The sequence below is a fragment of the Hyperolius riggenbachi genome, chromosome 2 (genome assembly GCF_040937935.1).
Source record: "Hyperolius riggenbachi isolate aHypRig1 chromosome 2, aHypRig1.pri, whole genome shotgun sequence".
Classification (NCBI taxonomy): Eukaryota; Metazoa; Chordata; class Amphibia; order Anura; family Hyperoliidae; genus Hyperolius; species Hyperolius riggenbachi.
The window spans coordinates 534,624,086-534,644,201 of NC_090647.1; the positions used below are offsets into that span (position 1 = coordinate 534,624,086).

General features: G+C 49.0%; 2 protein-coding genes across 4 annotated transcripts in view; one reads left to right on the top strand and one right to left on the bottom strand.

Annotated features, from left to right (window-relative positions):
- The window catches only part of CMSS1 (cms1 ribosomal small subunit homolog), a 426,354-nt gene extending 419,840 nt beyond the window's left edge, over positions 1-6,514 (bottom strand). The window contains exon 1 of the mRNA XM_068270691.1: positions 6,355-6,514. Coding sequence (XP_068126792.1) covers positions 6,355-6,415 — 61 coding nt within the window. The 5' untranslated portion in view covers positions 6,416-6,514. The remainder of the gene's footprint in view (positions 1-6,354) is intronic.
- Positions 1-20,116, top strand: part of TBC1D23 (TBC1 domain family member 23) — a 119,189-nt gene that overhangs the window by 3,552 nt on the left and 95,521 nt on the right. For 2 of the 3 annotated variants that reach the window (XM_068270688.1, XM_068270689.1), the window contains exon 1: positions 11,960-12,087. The exons of the other annotated variant lie outside the window; for it this stretch is intronic. In XM_068270688.1, coding sequence (XP_068126789.1) covers positions 11,996-12,087 — 92 coding nt within the window. In that variant the 5' untranslated portion in view covers positions 11,960-11,995. Of the gene's footprint in view, positions 1-11,959; positions 12,088-20,116 lie in introns of those variants that run through there. 3 annotated transcript variants of the gene reach the window in all.

The following is a 20,116-nucleotide window of genomic DNA, read 5'->3' on the forward strand; positions in this document are numbered from 1 at the left end:
GATTAGCCGCCGGATCGCCTCTTCCGCGTGCCCGCCGCCTCCCCGCTCCCCCCGCGTGCGCCGGATTCGATTCCCCGCTCATCCCCACCGGCGCCGCTTTTCTTCCGCTCGATTCCCTGCCATTGTCCCCTCGCGGGGAGCAAGCAGGGAATCGGCGGTGGGGAGATCCGTCCTGTCGGATCTTATCAATCGAGCCGCATCAGCGGCTCGATTGATAAGGAACATCGCCGCCGCATCTACGCGTGTAGATGCGGCTTAAGGGTTCAGTGCATTCAACTAACAACTACTCAAATATAAGCAGGCATATCCAAATAGAATACTAATAAAAGCAGCCTCTCTAAGGTAGTTCCAACACATTATGTGAGTCAACATAGTCAATCCATTGTTGCCATATCAATCGGAATTTACCTAAACAACTGCGCTTAATATAGGTTAATTTGTACCAAACCATTGCCTTATTTAGTCTTTTAGACCATGAGGAAATTGAAGTTAAAGTTTCATTACCCACATCTACTAAAAATTTCCCGTCTCCCATAAAAGCACATAATCTGAACCAAATTGATACGATTAGAGGAGAGAGTGGAATCCGTATACAGACCAAGTAAAAGGGCTCTTGTATCCCTCACTATCCTCTCACCCATCACCTCCAACATAATACGAACCAAGTCTGCCCAATAACTAGCAATGTACGGGATGTGAAATAATTCCCCTTCAGTAACTTTACACTTGGGGCATCAATCGGACTTCTCAGGATAATATTGATGTAGTTGTCAAGGAGTATAATAGGCCGATAGATCAATTTCAGATGAATGTATCTGTCTGCTGCAGAGATCGACACCTCAATCATACCTTCCAAAATCTCCACCCATTCTAAATCCAAGATGGAACCAATGTCTGCGGTCCATTTCATACGAGCCTTAGTAAGCCTTAAAGTGGTAGAAGGCATCAAAGTAGCATAAATTGCAGATAGTAAATTAGCAACTTTATAAGAGAATAATAAGTTCTCTAGTCAGTCTGGGTCCCAAGTCCACACCCCAGGTAACTGTGCTGTCCAGGCATGCTGAAGCTGAAAATACCTAAATTGCATTGTATTGGGGAGTTGGAACCTGGCACTTAGCTGAGAAAAAGGCAGGAGTTTCCCCCCAGGACCTATCTGTGCCTATCTGGGATTTCCCCAAAGGGGGGTATAAGGAGACAGAGTTTGGACCAGCTAGTTTTTCAGCTACCCAGGTCTTAATGGTGGTTTGCATGGAAGGTGTTAGGCTGCTTTCACACAGGGACGTTACAGGCGCACGTTAGTGCAGCCTGTAACGCTCCCCCAACGCACAGCAATGTAACACAAGTGGGCTGTTCACACAGCCCACGTTGCGTTACATGTAACGCTGCACGTTCTTAAGAAGGTGCAGCATGCTACGGCGTTAGAGCGGCTTAAGCCGCGTTAGACTGTCTGCTCATGCGCAGTCATGTTGGGGAGGAGGGGAGAGCGGCCAGGCACATGGCTAATTAATATTCACTGCACGTTGTGACGTGCAGTGTTTACTTTCTGGAGCGGCCACCAGGGCTGTGGAGTCGGAGTCGTGGAGTCGGAGTCGTGGAGTCGGGCAATTTTGGGTGCCTGGAGTCGGAGTCGGGAAAAAATGCACTGACTCCGACTCCTAATGAATTTGTAACTGTAATTAAAATAGAAAATATGATAAAATGTTCTATTTCTCAGATAATAGTCACTAAAAATAATGTATATATACAGTATATATACAGTAATAGCTGTGCTTTGTCCACAAAAATGAAATAAACCAATCAAAATTAGTTACTCTTCAATAAAGCAGTCCCCGTATTTTTAAGGTCAGATATACATATCTGATTGTGACTGTATATATGATGTGTACACAGGAATCTCTTATATATACTAAATAACATCTATGCTGTAAGAATAAAGCCTGATGTGTAGCCGTGTCACTAATAGAGATGGTCAACGAGATGGAAATAATTCCGCATTGATGCTGATTTATGCAAATGTATGCACTCCCTTTGCTGATGAAATCAAATAATTTGATATGTTATTAAAATTTGGTTTGGTGACTACAAATTAAAGGGTAACTGAGACGGATGAAAAGTAAAGTTTTATACATACCTGGGGCTTCCTCCAGCCCCCTTCAGGCTAATCAGTCCCTCCCTGTCCTCCACCACCCGGATCTTCTGCTATGAGTCCTGGTAATTCAGCCAGTCAGCACAGTCCGGCCGCATGCCGCTCCCACAGCCAGGAACATTTTGCACCTGCGCAATAGTGCTGCACAGGTGTAGTATGCTCCTGGCAGCGGAGTGTGTGCATGCGCACTACGCCTGACTGGCTCAAGTACCTGGACTCATAGCAGAAGATCCAGGTGGTGGAGGAGGACAACGAGGGACTGATTATCCTGAAGGCGGCTGGAGGAAGCCCCAGGTATGTATAAAACTTTAATTTCATCTGTCTCAGGTTTACTTTGTTACACAGTAGTACTATACTCTACATATGCACTCCCCACAGAGCTGCAGGGAATCCACTGAGAATGCTGTGCACATTGAACACAGAGGTGTTGTCTGTTTACAATCTCCTCATTCCCCTGCAGAGTACCTGCACATCACTCTTACATGTACCCACACTTACATTGCCTAGGGCCTGAGAGATGTTCTTTGTTCCGGTTTGTACCTTTTACAAGTACTCTTACCAAGGACTAGTTTTAGTCTAAAAGGGAATAAATATAGTAGTCTACATATCCTTCTCACTTCAGTTGTCTTGTAAAATTCCTAAGCGTTGGCAGTTATGAGACGAATTTCATGTTACATACTTTTAATCAACAAAATTGTAATATGCAAATTAGAGGAGTCGGAGTCGTGGAGTCGGAGTCGGTGGAATCCTAAACTGAGGAGTCGGTGGATTTTCGGACCGACTCCACAGCCCTGGCGGCCACTCTGTGCGGTGATTGGCCGGCGGGACCACGTGATGCCGCATGCGCACAAGAGTACGCACCATGGCATCATGGACGCCAGAGTGAGCTGCACAACGCGGCTCACTCTGACGTCCACAACGAAGAGCACCAGGCCTTGCGTTAGGTGCACGTTATGCGACCTTAACGTGGCACCTAACGCAACGTCTTAGTGTGCAAGTAGCCTTAACCTTATGTCCCCACCAGCCCCCCGATACGGGAGGCCGGCAAGGGCTTCAGACGAACCCATTACTGCAGCTTCCAACCTAACTGCTCCATTCCGCACGTCCCAAGCAAACCACCATTTGATGGCAACTAGTAAGGAAGCTATAAAATGCTTGCTAAGGTCTGGAAGCGCCAGCCCCCCAATGGCCTTGTTCTTAAAAGCCTGAACTTTGGATGTTTTTATGAATTAATCTTGAAGAGGATTACTTTTTATACCATAATTGCATAATAAAAAAACAAAAAGTTTTTTTCTACAACTGAAAACTAGTTTTCTTCCAATTTCTATGAATATATCCTCATATGAGACAAGGATCAGTGTTGGTGTGGTGGTACACCTCTTATGAATATACGTTATCAAAGATGCTCCCAAACTGTGACTACTTGCTCCAATACAGTGTTCACCTCTACTGAGAATCTAGTGTACGTGTCACTTTAAAAAATTATAAAGAAAGATACGGTACTTACCTTAGTAGATGATTCCCTCACCTTCACCCCCCCCCCCCCCCTCCTTTAAAGTGAACCAGAGACGAAGCACCGTCATATATTTTACCATATATATCAGTGGGAACATTAGAGAAAATACCTAACCTGCTCTCTGTTTCATTCTTCACTGCTCAGCCTGCTTGTTATCAGCCCTGATAAAATCCCCGACTGAGCATCCAGTCTGGCTTTGCTCAGGAATCATTATAGCGGAGTCATTATAGCAGAGCCAGAAGGGGGCAGGCTTGGGCTTGAAAAGACATCAGACATCAGATTCCTGAGCAAATCCAGATTGAATGCTTAGTTGGGGATTTTATCAGGGCCGATTAGAAGCAGGCTGAGCAGTGAAGAATGAAACAGAGAGCAGGGTAAGTATTTCCTCTTATGTTCCCGCGGATATAAATGGTAAAATACATGAGGGTGCTTCATCTCTGGTTCACTTTAAAGAGAATCTGTATTGTTAAAATCACACAAAAGTAAACATACCAGTGCATTAGGGGACATCTCCTATTACCCTCTGTCACAATGTCGCCGCTCCCCGCCACATTAAAAGTGGTTAAAAACAGTTTTAAAAAGTTTGTTTATAAACAAACAAAATGGCCACCAAAACAGGAAGTAGGTTGATGTACAGCATGTCCACACATAGAAAATACATCCATACACAAGCAGGCTGTATACACCCTTCCTTTTGTATCTCAAGAGATCATTGTGTGTTTCTTTCCCCCTTCTGCTCTCATGCACTGAAGTTTCAGGGTGCTTCTTGCAAACAGCTTTGCCCTTGTCTGTAATCCTCAGTATGTGAAAGCCCAGCCAGCTCAGAGGACGATTTATCCAGCTTGTAAAAGATAAGAGAGAAGAGAGAATCTGCCATAATCTAAATAACACACAGGCAGTGTGCAGAGAGGGGCCTGGAGGGGGGAGATTCATCACAGAACCACAACACTGAAGAACTTGGCAGCCTTCCAGACACAGGCTGACAAGTCTGACAGGGGAAAGATACATTGATTTATTACAGAGACTGTTATAGTAGAAAGTGCTGCAGTAAGCCAGGACACATTAGAATAGCTTTTGGAACTTGTAGGATGATAAAAAACAGGATGCAATTTTTGTTACGGAGTCTCTTTAAGCTCGCTGTTCCAGCACTGAGACCTAAACATATTTGACAAGGGTTTGTTAAATAGGTCTGTGCAGCACATGGACAATTTGCTCCTGCCAGTAGCACAGAGCCGTTCATGCATGGTATTTTCCTCCGTGCACAAGCAGCTCTGTGCTACTACGCTATCCGTGTGCCTGTGCAGTGCGGCCACGCTCGTACACAGACGGAAGCACAGCCATGAAGAAGAAGAGGGTCCTAGCAGGATGCGGTTGGCTGCAGAAGGAGCTACTGAGGTAAGTATCTAACTACCTATCAACAGTTCTTGGAAAGGAGGCCTAAGGCCTATTTTCCACAGACAGTTGAACTGTGTGCTCAAGAAGCAGTTACCAGGCAGCAGCAAGCAGTTACCAGGCAGCAGCAAGCAGTTACCAGGCAGCAGCAAGCAGTTACCAGGCAGCAGCAAGCAGTTACCAGGCAGCAGCAAGCAGTTACCAGGCAGCAGCAAGCAGTTACCAGGCAGCAGCAAGCAGTTACCAGGCAGCAGCAAGCAGTTACCAGGCAGCAGCAAGCAGTTACCAGGCAGCAGCAAGCAGTTACCAGGCAGCAGCAAGCAGTTACCAGGCAGCAGCAAGCAGTTACCAGGCAGCAGCAAGCAGTTACCAGGCAGCAGCTAGCAGTTACCAGGCAGCAGCAAGCAGTTACCAGGCAGCAGCTAGCAGTTACCAGGCAGCAGCTAGCAGTTACCAGGCAGCAGCTAGCAGTTACCAGGCAGCAGCTAGCAGTTACCAGGCAGCAGCTAGCAGTTACCAGGCAGCAGCAAGCAGTTGTGAGAGTTTGAGTGGCATTTCACTGCCTAACAACAGTCTGTGGAAAAAAGGCCGAAGTACGTGGTTTTTTGTGCAGGTCTCACCTCAGGAGCACATTAAAACAGCCCCTGACCCTCCATCGATGCACTGGCGGTTGATGAACGATCTGGCCAAGCACAAGCCATGGGCATTGTTCTCTCACTCGCCCTGCCCACTCAATCCACCCTCCTCCCCCTATATAGCAACAGAACACATCGATAGCCTGCAGGCTAGGGACACATCGGTCCATCCTCGACCCAAACTGCCGCCCCGAGGGATCGAGTCAATCCTTGCATACGCGTATGAGGCTTTAGCGTCATGTGAAGAAAAGGGTGGAATGCACTGTACATGGGAGGAGGGGCAGGGGCTAGCAGGGCACTTCCACAGCACTGCCACAGATTAAAACATTTATTTTTTCTTTCACAGAATTAATTAGTCAAGTATGATTTCCCCTTCCTACATTTTCATAACTTTTTGAACCACCTTGTACCTGAAATACCCTGCTTACTTCCCAACAACATTAAGTATAAAGGTTAACTTTAACATAAGTTTCAACTTATAAATCCTCCCTTAAAAAAAATGTATCAACACAGGTTTAAAAAGTGAAGCAGTTTCCCAGAGCAAGCAGTCAGGACTTCAGCTTTCCACTTGCTGTGGTTCTCATTGCCCCTGATCGAATGAAGCCAGGAGATCAGGACCTCTCCCTGTTATACTGTCAATCACAACTTATAATCAGGGTTCTTACCTGTAACAGGCGTGTCACCTGCTGGCCCCTCCCACCACTCGTCTCCCAGGTCATCAGCCATAGCAGCGGCAGCACCCCAATGTCAGCCTTCCCTGCAGATCCAGCAGCAGCTATACAGTATACTTCAAATCCAGAGCCACATGTGTGGGCGGAGCAACTTAACCAAGCCTCGCTCTGACTCCAAGCCACGCCTCTGCCTTCTGTTCATTGGATTGTCTTTGCCAAACTGTATGCAAAGCTTTTTTTTTCTCTTTTTTTATTAGTGGATCTTTATTGACAGCGGGAGAATATGAACATATGTACATCAAGCTGTAGTTACTTTACAACAACTGCTAGTAAATATATGCGAGGCTCTGGGCTTTATATATGCTCAGCAGCAAAACCTCAGCCCTGCAATGTACATTCAGAGCTCAACGTTTATGCACTATCCCTGTCTTGGAGGGATAGTCCCTGTTTTAGAAGTAAGTCCCCCTCCCTCCCCTAATAATATTGGAGCCAGAAAAAAAGAGATTCTAAAACCACACCTTTAACCACTCCCCATTTTTGCATGTAACAGGCCTCCTCCTCCCCTATACGGTTCCCTGGTGTCTAGTGGTTCCCATCTCCCTTCCCCATATAGTTTACCTGTTGTCTAGTGGTTCCTCCTCCCTTCCTTATACAGTTCTCTGGTGTCTAGTGGTTTTCCCACACTTCCCCCATATATTTTCCCTGGTGTCTAGTGCTTCCCTCCCTTCTCCCTCCCCATATAGCTTCCCTGGTGTCTCCTGGTGTACCCCCTCCCTCATATAGTTTCCCTGGTTGTTTAGTGGTTTCTTTTCCCTCCCCTATAGTTCCCTGGTGTCTTGTGGCCCCCCTTCCTACAATAGAGATTGTGTGCATTATAGCATACTCCTGAGTTGAAAGCCTTTTATGATCAACTAAAAGGAACCAACATTGCTGATCAATCTTTAAAATGTAAAATTCACTTTGAATCATTTTCGATCAGATTTTTTTTCTAATCAAATGTCTGATCACGATTAAAAAAAAACGTACAGTATATGGGTACCTTAGGCTGGTTTCACAGTGGGACGTTACAGGCGCACGTTAGAGCAGCCTGTAACGCAGCCCACCGCACAGTAATGAAAAATCAATGGGGCTGTTCACAGTGCGGACGTTGCGTTACATTGTAACGCTGCGTCACAAGACAACGTACTGCATGCAGTACTTTGGACGCGGCTGAGCCGCGTTAGACTGCTTGCACATGCTCAGTAATGTGGGGGAGGAGCGGAGAGCGGCCAGGCACATGGCTAATTATTATGCACTGCACGTTATGACGTGCAGTGTTTACTTCCTGGAGCAGCCGCTCTGTGCGGCGATTGGCCGGCGGGACCACGTGATGCCGCATGCGCACAAGAGTGCGCATCACGGCATCACTGACGCCAGAGTGAGCTGCACAACGCGGCTCACTCTGACGTCCAGATCCAGCACCACCAGGCGTTCCGTTAGGGGGACGTTATGCGACCTTAACGCCCCCTCTAACGCAACGTCCTGGTGTGAAATTAGCCTAAAAGGGAATCTGAGATAAAGATGATGGCTATATTTATACTTACCTGGGGCTTCCTCCAGCCCCTTGAGGTGTGTGGGCTCCCTCTCTATCCTCTCCGTTGTCTTCTAATTCCCCTGTCAATCTGACCGGCCGAGCTCTTGTGCGCATGCCCAGGTCAGCCACGTACGCTCCAGTAGCGGGTCGCGCATGTGCAGAAGTGCGCGACTGGCCAGATTACCGGGGGGGATTAGAAGACAACAGAGAGGATGGCGAGGAAGCCTGTGCCCCTCAAGGGAGTGGAGGAAGCCCCCAGATAAGTATAAATACAGCCATTACCTTCATCTCAGGTACTATTTAACCTCCCTGGCGTTATGATTATTTCCAGATTTAGGTTCTAAAAGCCGTGCAATTTTTTCAAAAGCATTTAGACCCTAAAAACAAGAAGAAAAAAAACATACCACAGAGAGATCTGCAGCAACTCTTGCATATAAGTCACCTAGGCACAGGATTACCGCTCTGAGCTGCGGATTTGTGTCCCGAGCCTGACTCGGGATTACCGCTGAGGAAGTTTTAAAGGACCATTATCGCAAAAAAAGAAGGCAGTTAAAATCTGACAGAACCGACAGGTTCAGGATCGGAAATGCTGTTGAAAACAAATAAAACCCTGAGAATCCCCCATGAGGAGATGGACTGGCCCAAAACCTGTCGGTTCTGTCAGATTTTAACTGCCTACTTTTTTCGGGATAGTGGTCCTTTAAATTAAAGTACATGTAATAACCACAGAAAAGACATGCAGTGTATACCATGCTGAAGTACAGTGCATTAATAATGTATTATCGCACGCACACACGCACACACACACACACACACACCGGCGTAGTGGTTAGTGCTCTTGCCTTGCAGCGCTGGGTCCCCGGTTCAAATCCCAGCCAGGTCAACATCTGCAAGGAGTTTGTATGTTCTCCCCATGTCTATGTGGGTTTCCTCCAGGCATGCTGGTTTCCTCCAACATCCCCAAAACACACAGATAAGTTAACTGGCTTCCCCCTAAAATTGGCCCTAGACCAGGCATGGGCAAACTTGGCCCTCCACCTGTTAAAGGAATACTTTAGTAAAAAAAAAATGATTTTTACTCACCTGGGGCATCCTTCAGCCCCCTGAAGCTGTATGGTGCCCTCGTAGCCTGGCTCCGATCATCCTGTCCCCGCCGGCGGCTACTTCCGGGTTCGGCAAAAGCCGCCGACAGGCTGGGAACGCGAGTGATTCTCCGCGTTCCCAGCCGCCATATCACCCTCTATGCTGCTATAGCGTATAACATATACGCTATAGCAGCATAGAGGGTGATATATCGGCTGGGAACGCGGAGAATCACTGGCGTTCCCAGCTTGTCGGCAGCTGTCGCCGAACCTGGAAGTAGCCGCCGGCGGGGACAGGAGGATCGGAGCGAGGCTGCGAAGGCACCATACAGCTTCAGGGGGCTGATGAATGCCCCAGGTGAGTAAAAATCATTTTTTTTTACTTAAGTATCCCTTTAACCAATTAACCTCCCTAGGCGTAAAAGTTACGTCCAGGAGGCCATGTGCGCTCCCGCGCGCGTGCTCCCGGACCGCGGTTCGTTAGCCAGGCAATCAGTGAATCGGGCTATGGTGCCCGATCACTGATTCCTCTCCCCCGTAGAAAAAGCGACAACTTCTCTCGGAAGCTTCGCTTTTTCTGGCTCTAGCGTCCCTCTAAGCGTACATTACGCTTAGAGTGACGTCACGTAAACAAACTCATGGCTGCCATCTTGTGGCCAAAAAGTAAAACTACACCTAAATGTAAAAAAATATAAAAATAATCATATATTTACATTTAAAAATGACAATTTGAATCCCACCCTCCAAAAAATACCCGCATGAAATGTTTAATAAAAAAACAAAAAAAAACATTACAATAATAAAAAAAAAACACGTAAATTATAAGCTTGTAAATAGGGATGGATGCAAAACGGAAAAAATGCACTTTTATTTCCAAATAAAATATTGTCGCCATACATTGTGATAGGGACATAATTTAAACGGTGTAATAACTGGGACAAATAGACAAATACAATACGTGTGTTTTAATTATGGAGGCATGTATTATTTTAAAACTATAATGGCCGAAAACCGAGAAATAATGAATTTTTCCTGTTGAAATGCATTTACAGTAAAGTGGCTCTTAGCAAAATGTACCCCCCAAAGAAAGCCTAAGCCTAAAAACAAGATATAGATCAGTTCATTGTGATAAGTAGTGATAAAGTTATAGGCCAATGAATGGGAAGTGAAAATTGCTCGGATGCATAAAGTGAAAACGACTGAATGCGAAGTGGTTAAGGAACTACAAGTCCCACAATGCATTGCAGGAGTCTTACAGCCACAGTCATGACTCATAAAGGCAAAGGCATTGTGGGACTTGTAGTTCCTTAAAGGATACCACAGCCCAAAGGCTGTGGTAAAATCAAAGTTGCAATGTGGAGGGAAAGAAAGATACATACTTACCGCTTCCCTCGTTCCCTGCCGACGGGTCCCGCTCATCTGTTACAGCTCCCGGTACCGACCCGACTCTCCTGACCCTTCACCCGGACATACTGTGCTGCGCATGCGCAGTATGTCACTATACTCTTCGCTTCTGCCGTCGCATCGTGACGGCAGAAGTACGGACACTCCCCCGCCTCCTCCTCTCCCAGCGTGTGCGCTCCAATCTAAAGCTAGCGTGACATGCTGGCTGGAGTTCGCACTGGGATAATCGATGTGGAGAGAGCGGAGGGGGAGTAAGTTAAAAAAAAGACACTGCCGGCTGGAGGGAGGGAGCGAGTGAGTGGGCGGGCGAGTGGGCGGGCAGGCAGCGAGTGGGCGGCGAGCAGGCAGCGGCAGTACAGCCCAACCATTCTGTACATAGATGCAATGACATCTATGGTACAGCGAGAAAATTGTCCCCACATTTATCTCTGCATATGTGCATGTATATACATGTGTATATATACATGTACACACATGTATATACATGCACATATGCAGAGATAAATGTGGGGATAATTTTCTCGCTGTACCATAGATGTCATTGCATCTATGTACAGAATGGTTGGGCTGTACTGCCGCTGCCTGCTCGCCGCCCACTCGCTGCCTGCCCGCCCACTCGCCCGCCCACTCACTCGCTCCCTCCCTCCAGCCGGCAGTGTCTTTTTTTTAACTTACTCCCCCTCCGCTCTCTCCACATCGATTATCCCAGTGCGAACTCCAGCCAGCATGTCACGCTAGCTTTAGATTGGAGCGCACACGCTGGGAGAGGAGGAGGCGGGGGAGTGTCCGTACTTCTGCCGTCACGATGCGACGGCAGAAGCGAAGAGTATAGTGACATACTGCGCATGCGCAGCACAGTATGTCCGGGTGAAGGGTCAGGAGAGTCGGGTCGGTACCGGGAGCTGTAACAGATGAGCGGGACCCGTCGGCAGGGAACGAGGGAAGCGGTAAGTATGCATCTTTCTTTCCCTCCACATTGCAACTTTGATTTTACCACAGCCTTTGGGCTGTGGTATCCTTTAACAGCTGGAGGGCCAAGTTTGCCCATGCCTGCCCTAGACTATGATACATGCACTACACGATACATACATAGACATATGACTATGGTGAGCCCTTCTGAGGGACAGTTATGTGACAAGACAATATACTCTCTGTACAACGCTGCGTAATATGTCGGTGCTATATAAATACTAATATAAATACATAAAACATATGCTGAGAATATGTTATTTAGATGTATTGACCACACAGGAGGCATACAGTGTATATACAGTACAGTGTATATGTATCAGTTAGTACATGTAAACTTATATATGTATATTTATATATGTGTATTGGCAGCACAGCACACATAAGGCGTGTACAGTCTATACATAGCACAGTACTGTACAGGCACAGGGGGTGTAATGCACGGGAATAGCCGCAGGCTGCGCTGGGTGGCACTTAGCATGTCTGGGCAGCAGGTGGCGCTGTGGGGACGTGCACGTAACACCGGCTTGCACGGCATGCCCCGGCTCCATCCATTCTCGCTTTACGGCTGAGTGACGTGGAACGTCAACACTCAACAGTGGTGAACATGGCTGAGCCCGAGGAAGCTTCGCCGTTGTCTTCACCCTCACCTCCGCTGTCCTCTCCGGGAGCTGGGGAAGAGGAGGAGGCGGACCACTGGTAAGGCTGTGGGGACAGAGCTCCGGCGTGCGGCCAGCTCACAGGGATGGGACGGGAGACCTGACACCCGGGTACACAGCATGACCCCGGGGAGGGGTGACACTGGGGGGAGGCAGGAGTGGGGGTGACACTGGGGAGGGGTGACACTGGAGAGGCAGGAGTGGGGGTGACACTGGGGAGAGGTGACACTGGAGAGGCAGGCGTGAGGGTGACACTGGAGAGGGGTGACAGTGGGGTGAGGCAGGAGTGGGGCTGACACTGGGGAGGGGTGACACTGGAGAGGCAGGAGTGAGGGTGACACTGGAGAGGGGTGACACTGGAGAGGGGTGACAGTGGGGTGAGGCAGGAGTGGGGCTGACACTGGGGAGGGGTGACACTGGAGAGGCAGGAGTGAGGGTGACACTGGAGAGGGGTGACACTGGAGAGGGGTGACAGTGGGGGGAGGCAGGAGTGGGGGTGACACTGGGGAGGGGTGACACTGGAGAGGCAGGAGTGGGGGTGACACTGGGGAAAGGTGACACTGGAGAGGCAGGCGTGAGGGTGACACTGGAGAGGGGTGACAGTGGGGTGAGGCAGGAGTGGGGCTGACACTGGGGAGGGGTGACACTGGAGAGGCAGGAGTGAGGGTGACACTGGAGAGGGGTGACACTGGAAAGGGGTGACAGTGGGGTGAGGCAGGAGTGGGGCTGACACTGGGGAGGGGTGACACTGGAGAGGCAGGAGTGGGGGTGACACTGGGGAGAGGTGACACTGGAGAGGCAGGCGTGAGGGTGACACTGGAGAGGGGTGACAGTGGGGTGAGGCAGGAGTGGGGCTGACACTGGGGAGGGGTGACACTGGAGAGGCAGGAGTGAGGGTGACACTGGAGAGGGGTGACACTGGAGAGAGGCAGGAGTGGGGGGGTGAGGCAGGAGTGGGGGTGACACTGGGCAGAGGTGACACTGGAGAGGCAGGAGTGAGGGTGACAGTGGGGTGAGGCAGGAGTGGGGCTGACAATGGGGAGGGGTGACACTGGAGAGGCAGGAGTGAGGGTGACACTGGAGAGGGGTGACACTGGAGAGAGGCAGGAGTGGGGGGTGACACTGGAGAGGCAGGAGTGAGGGTGACACTGGAGAGGGGTGACACTGGAGAGAGGCAGGAGTGGGGGTGACAGTGGGGTGAGGCAGGAGTGGGGGTGACACTGGGGAGGGGTGACACTGGAGAGAGGCAGGAGTGGGAAGTGACACTGGAGAGAGGCAGGAGTGGGGGGTGGCGGATCGCTCAAAATCAGTCTTATCACCCGAACGACGGACTGTACACACGCCCGATTTGGTGTGCGGACGACTGAACGACGGGACGTTCAAACGACCCGTCGTTCGGAAAAATCCAACGTGTGTATGGGCCTTAATAGTGATTACTATGGGACAATGGAAAATGGCACCAGAAGTCCCAGTGGAGGGGGAGGAAGAACAGAGACCTGAGTCTGGAGTGGATGAGTGAAGGGTAGCCACTTATGCCAGCAGTAGCCACTATGTTAGCAGCCACCATTGCACACTGAAGTGGAACCCGCTGACAGGACACACGGTATATGGTTTGTTTTTATTGGACAAAACTATAATAGGCTGCAATCAGAAAAAAAATTGTTTAAAGTCAATGGGAACCGCCTGAAAAAAAAAAAAAACAGATACTTACCTAAGGAGAGGGAAGGTTCTGGCTCTTATAGAGCCTTTCCTCTCACAGTGCCCGTTCCAGCGCTGGCTCCCGTGTTTGAATCTCCCACCGAGGGGGACTTTGAAAGTCTCTAGGAGCCGAGTGCTCCCGAAGACAGGTGGCTCCATACTGTGCAGACGCGAGTGCAGGAGAGAGCGCGCTTGCGTAGTAGGGAGTGGCTTATTTTCGGGAGCACTCTGGCTCCCGAAGACTTTCCGAAGCCTCCTTCAATAGCGGAGCGAGCCGTATTTGACCAAATTGGTCAAATACTGTTCCCGGGGACAGCTGTGGACCAAGGGCATCGGCAGAGGAGCGGGAAGGCTCTATAGGAGTCTTCCCTCTCCTTAGGTATTTTTTTTTTTAAGTAAGTTTTTTTTTTTTTTCTTTTTCCTAGACGGTTCCTATTGACTTTAATTTTGCTCGTTCGGCCCCTTAGCTATCTTAAAATGTACCTGAGACGAGAAGCGTATCAGGTTCCCCATTTACCTGGGGCTTCTTATCTGCCGCTCGTTTTCTTCCATTGTCCGCCCGCGGGGATCAATCGTGGAATTGATCCAGCGCGGTGATCGGACACGTCGGAAATTATCATTCAAGCCATCAGCGGCTCGATTGATAAGAAGAAACTCACCGTGTATGCCCAGCATTAGATTTTTCTGTTAGATTTTCTGTTAGAATGCATAATTCGATTATTTTCTGTAGAGAATGGTCATTATCTACAATACATACGCTACATGATACATACATACATACATACATGCATACACATAGGACTATGGTAGGGATTAGATTGTGAGCCACTCTGAGGGACAGTTAGTGACAAGACAATATACTCTGTATAGCGCTGCGTAATATGTCGGCGCTATATAAATACTTAATAATAATAATTATCTCTGGTGCATTGTCTTCTGTTTATCTCCTGCTTAGTAGAACAATGCCTAATTGCTCGGCAGATAGATCGTAAGATTAGATACATTTCCAAAATGTTAAACTTTATCTATCTGGCAGGTAAATCCAACAGAAAATTGTATGGTGTATTCCCAGCATTATAGCTTGCGCTTTATGCACACTGTTATGCTGGGAATACACCGTAAGATAGTTGCACCGGATCGAGCCTCTTGCTCGATACCGGCGCATCCCTGCTCGTCCCCGTCGGCGCCTGGATCGATCCTCGCTCGTTCCCACGGGCGCTCCTTATCTTCCGCTCGATTCTCCGCCATTGTCCGCCCACGAGGATCGAGCGGGGTATCGATCCGGCGGGTCATCGGACCTGTCGGAAATTATCAATCGAGCCTAAGGGGGAAACGAGTCGTGTATGCCCAGCATTACACATCTTGTTTTATTTCTAATTTTTTTCCGACATTTAAAATAAAAAGTGCTGCTTTTCTGACCTTTGGGAAATCCCTAAAATGTACCTTCCAGTCTTGGCATTGGTTGCGTGGTCACATTAATTGCAACACTTCCTGCTAGCCAGCGTAGCTTACTGTGCAGCTGTAGTCAGCATTCCTGGGAGCTTTTGAATGCAGTCCAGCGTGTTGCAGCCACTGTGGGTGTTAATGGATTGTCAGAGAGGTGTGGAGAGAGCAATGCTCATCCAGGGCAGGGCTGATAGTATTGCCGAACTGCAGATCAAAGGTTTATCCCAGTCACTGGCAATAGATAGTCTGCCTGCTCATGAAATAAATGATATTGCCTTAAAGGCCCACTATCGTGAAAAAATGTAAAACTTAAGTTACATGTAAACATAGGCAAATAGGAAGTGTATTTCTTCCGGAGTAAAATAGGCCATAAATTACCTATCTCCTATGTTGTTGTCACTGGTAGTAGAAAACTGACAGAACAGATAGGTTTTGGACTAGTCCAGTAATGACTAATCTTGGCACTTCAGCTGTGGTGGAACTACAAGTCCCATGAGGCATTGCAATACTCTGACAGCTCTAAGCATAATTTAGGGAGGCAGAGGCATGATGGGATTTGTAGTTTTGTCACAGCTGGAGTGCCAAGGTTAGCCATCACTAGACTAGTCCGTCTCTTCATGGGGGATGCAAGGCCAGTGTGCAAGGGACCTGGCAAAGTAGTTTATCAGAACTTTCTCAGGATTGCTCAAACTTTAATATTGAAGTGTACCCGAGGTGGGGGGGGCTGTCGACATGAGACATGTTTCCTGCTGCAGGAATTGCCTCTTAGTCCCCCACACACCGCTCTCTACCAACTCCCACTGTTGCGCTATAACCCCCCAAAATTGGCGACAAGTTATTGTCGCTATTCTGGAGGTAAGGGAGGAGAGAGGTACTCCTTGCTCAACCGCATACTAGGTGCGTTTTTGCAGGCTTTCCCCAGCTGCCATTGGGAAGCTCTGTCTCTCCTTTGCCACGCCCCCTGCTGCTCCCCACCCTCCCTGCACGCTGCTGTATGAGAGCAGCTCTTCCAGTGGTGTGACCTCAGAGGTCATGATAACAAAACTGAGGGAATGGAGGCTAAGGGAGCGGCGGGAATGGTGGCTACCTGATCTGCCCAGTCCCCCAGATCAGGTAGCATTGTTTATATTTTAATTTGTCCCCACCCCGGGTTCCCTTTAACACAGGTGAACGGTTGGGCCTGGGGACTGAGTTTACTATATGGAGCTTGTAGTGTAGGTGTTTGGGTGGAGTCCTGCAGTACGCTCTGCTCAGGAGCAGCAGGTGTGCACTTGTCTGACGATCAGTCACACACCGCCTGCAGCCCTAGACTCTTGTTCTTTTCTCTTATGAAATATTAAATGTATTGTCCTATGGAGGAAATGACACAGAACGTCATGGGATGTTTCTCACAATAGGAAGCAGGTTGAGCTGCTGAAGGAAAGGCTTTAGTCACGTGTCGCTCTGTCATATCCTGCTGCTGGGGAACTGAAAATACAAAGTATTTAAATAGAGGAATCCAGACAATCATACACTGCAGGCGAGACCCACAGCTGGGTGCCTGCGTGGGTTACACTGCAGGCGAGACCCACAGCTGGGTGCCTGCGTGGGTTACACTGCAGGCGAGACCCACAGCTGGGTGCCTGCGCGGGTTACACTGCAGGCGAGACCCACAGCTGGGTGCCTGCGCGGGTTACACTGCAGGCGAGACCCACAGCTGGGTGCCTGCGCGGGTTACACTGCAGGCGAGACCCACAGCTGGGCGCCTGCGTGGGTTACACTGCAGGCGAGACCCACAGCTGGGCGCCTGCGCGGGTTACACTGCAGGCGAGACCCACAGCTGGGCGCCTGCACGGGTTACACTGCAGGCGAGACCCACAGCTGGGTGCCTGCGCGGGTTACACTGCAGGCGAGACCCACAGCTGGGTGCCTGCGCGGGTTACACTGCAGGCGAGACCCACAGCTGGGTGCCTGCGCGGGTTACACTGCAGGCGAGACCCACAGCTGGGCGCCTGCGTGGGTTACACTGCAGGCGAGACCCACAGCTGGGCGCCTGCGCGGGTTACATTGCAGGCGAGACCCACAGCTGGGTGCCTGCGCGGGTTACACTGCAGGCGAGACCCACAGCTGGGTGCCTGCGCGGGTTACACTGCAGGCGAGACCCACAGCTGAGCGCCTGCGCGGGTTACACTGCAGGCAAGACCCACAGCTGGGCGCTTCCGCGGGTTACACTGCAGGCGAGACCCACAGCTGGGCGCTTGCGCGGGTTACACTGCAGGCGAGACCCACAGCTGGGCGCCTGCGCGGGTTACACTGCAGGCGAGACCCACAGCTGGGCGCCTGCACGGCCTCATCATTTCAGCTGTCGCGGTTGAAGCTGAAACCCTACACATAGGGTGTGTGATTTTATTTTATTGGGCTGGTATTGAAAGTAGAGCGTAATTGACCTTGCAGACATGGCCTGGAGGTGTTAAAGGACACCTGACGTGAGGGAGGAATGGAGGCTGCCATATTTATTTCCTTTTTTTAAACAATACCAGTTGCCTGGCAGTCCTGCTGATCTATTTGACTGCAGTAGTGTCTGAATCACACACCTGAAACAAGCATGTGACTAATCCAGTTAGACTTGAGTCAGAGCACCTGACCTGCTTGTTTGTTCAGGGTCTATGGCTAAATGTATTAAGGTGTACACACCTTGACTGATGTCTCCCATAGGCAATTGGAACCCAATTCCCTTGGGTGACATTGCTGGGCTTGCCTGTACAGAGCTCTGTAGCTGATTACGCGTTCTGTTGATTTGCGGCATGCCGACGTAGTGGTGCGTACATGGCATCACGCTGGGGACCGGCATGCACAAATGAGTTGGCCGTCACTCGGCCAAGTTGATCCACTGGGCGGATTGGCTGTGGAGTTGGTACAAAAATGATCTGACTCCTCAGTTTATGAAACCACCGACTCAGTCCGACTCCAGGTATCCAAAAGTGCCCCGACTCCACAGCCCTGTTGCGAAGTGGCGGTCGGGGGCTATTGTGCACCCGCCTATTAGCTGAGGCAATTGTTATTAGCCGCATCAGACGACTTTAGTCATACGTGTGGACAAGGCTTTACAGGCAGGATCAGCAGGACAGCCAGGCAATGTGGATAGGAAATAAATATGGCAGTCTCCACATCCCTATCGCTTCAGGTGTGCTTTCAAGGAGCACTAAGGCTGAAACCATAGATGGTATGGTGGATAGCACTAGTGAATAATATTAGCATACCAGTAGGTGGCTGGAGGTCCACTCTGACTTTACTAATTGGGTCACCAGAAAGGACTCCACAAACACCAGGGTACACATAGGACATTGTCACCCAATACCATCATAATTGATTGGTTTGGGCAACAAATTTGTAGCGTTTGTACGTTAACTGCTTTCAGACCAGGCTAATCGAAATCTGTGCACTGCTTGGGATCTGATATCCCTGCCAGGGCGTATATTTCAATTAACACGACGCACGGACCTGCTGCTACCAATCATATTGACTTACAGTGATCACAGGGTCAGGATCCAATGAAATCGGCTCCTGACCGGCTCATGGAACTCTGCTGTCATGGCCACGGCAGAGCAAATGGGCTTTAACGACGGGAGAATGACGATAGCGACGGGTCCATGCCGCGTCATGTCAGTGAGCTTTTTTTTTTTTTACCAGCAGCCTCTGGTCCTTCTGGTTTACGAGGCAGACTCGTGGTTCACATTCCTGAAATGCAGCTGTTTTAAAATCTGAACAAAGGACCAGCAGATGATTACAGTGTGCAGCAAATACTCAGACTAGGTATATTTATTGCAAATCCATTCTTTATACAGCGCGCATGCAAGGAGTCCACAACTCAAGAGAATACAGTGTACACAAACCCCAGCTAAACTAACGAAATCTATACACAGGACATGTATACAAATCTATACATATACAAGCAAAAAAAACCCACATGTATCCAGGCACATCGAATCTAGTTAGGACATCAAATAAGTTATCAAGGAAAGGGAGGTGCTGAAGGAGGTGTGACCAGAAAATTAGCAAAAATCAGTAACCCTTCGCACACGTGCATGCAAATGTTTAAACATATGCATTCACAAATTCACTCATCCAAGCACCACTGTTGTCCCTACTGCTAAGTTAAAAAGCCGGGGTCTTAGTTCACAGAAGAATGCATTCTTATGCTTAGTCACCTATACTGCGCAGAAGTACCCAGGTAAACGTAGGTGTCCTAACTCTGGCCCTGTAACATGCATAGTGCATACATGCAAACACATTCATTGCATCAAACCTATCTAGGGATTAGAAGCACACATCCTGACGTCCTCTCCTGGGACAGATAGCGCATCTTACCAATCGCACAAGGGAGCTAACGTAATGTATCCATGTGCACCATGCACATACACCAGCATAAGCTGTGTGCATGCTGACAAACACATACAGGGGAAGGAGGGAGTGCGCTGAATTAAAACCCTGGCCACAGGGGGTCAGTAACAAGAAACATATATCCAGGCACATCGCCTCTAGTTAGGACATTAAATAAGTTATGAAGGAAAGGGAGGTGCTGAAGGGGGTGTGGCTAGAAAACAGCAAAAATCTATTAACCCTTTGCACTCTCGCATGCAAATGTTCAAACAAATGCATTCTTAGATTTACTCATCCAGGCACCACTGTTGTCCCTACAGCTAAGTTAAAAGCCGGGGTTTTAGTTCACAGAAGAATGCATTCTTATGCTTAGTCACCTATACTGCGCAGAAGTACCCAGGTAAACGTAGGTGTCCTAACTCTGGCCCTGTAACATGCATAGTGCAGACATGCAAACACATTAATTGCATCAAACCTATCAATGGATTAGGAGCACACGTACTGACGTCCTCTCCTGGGACAGATAGTGCATCTTACCAATCACACAAGGGAGCTAACGTAATGTA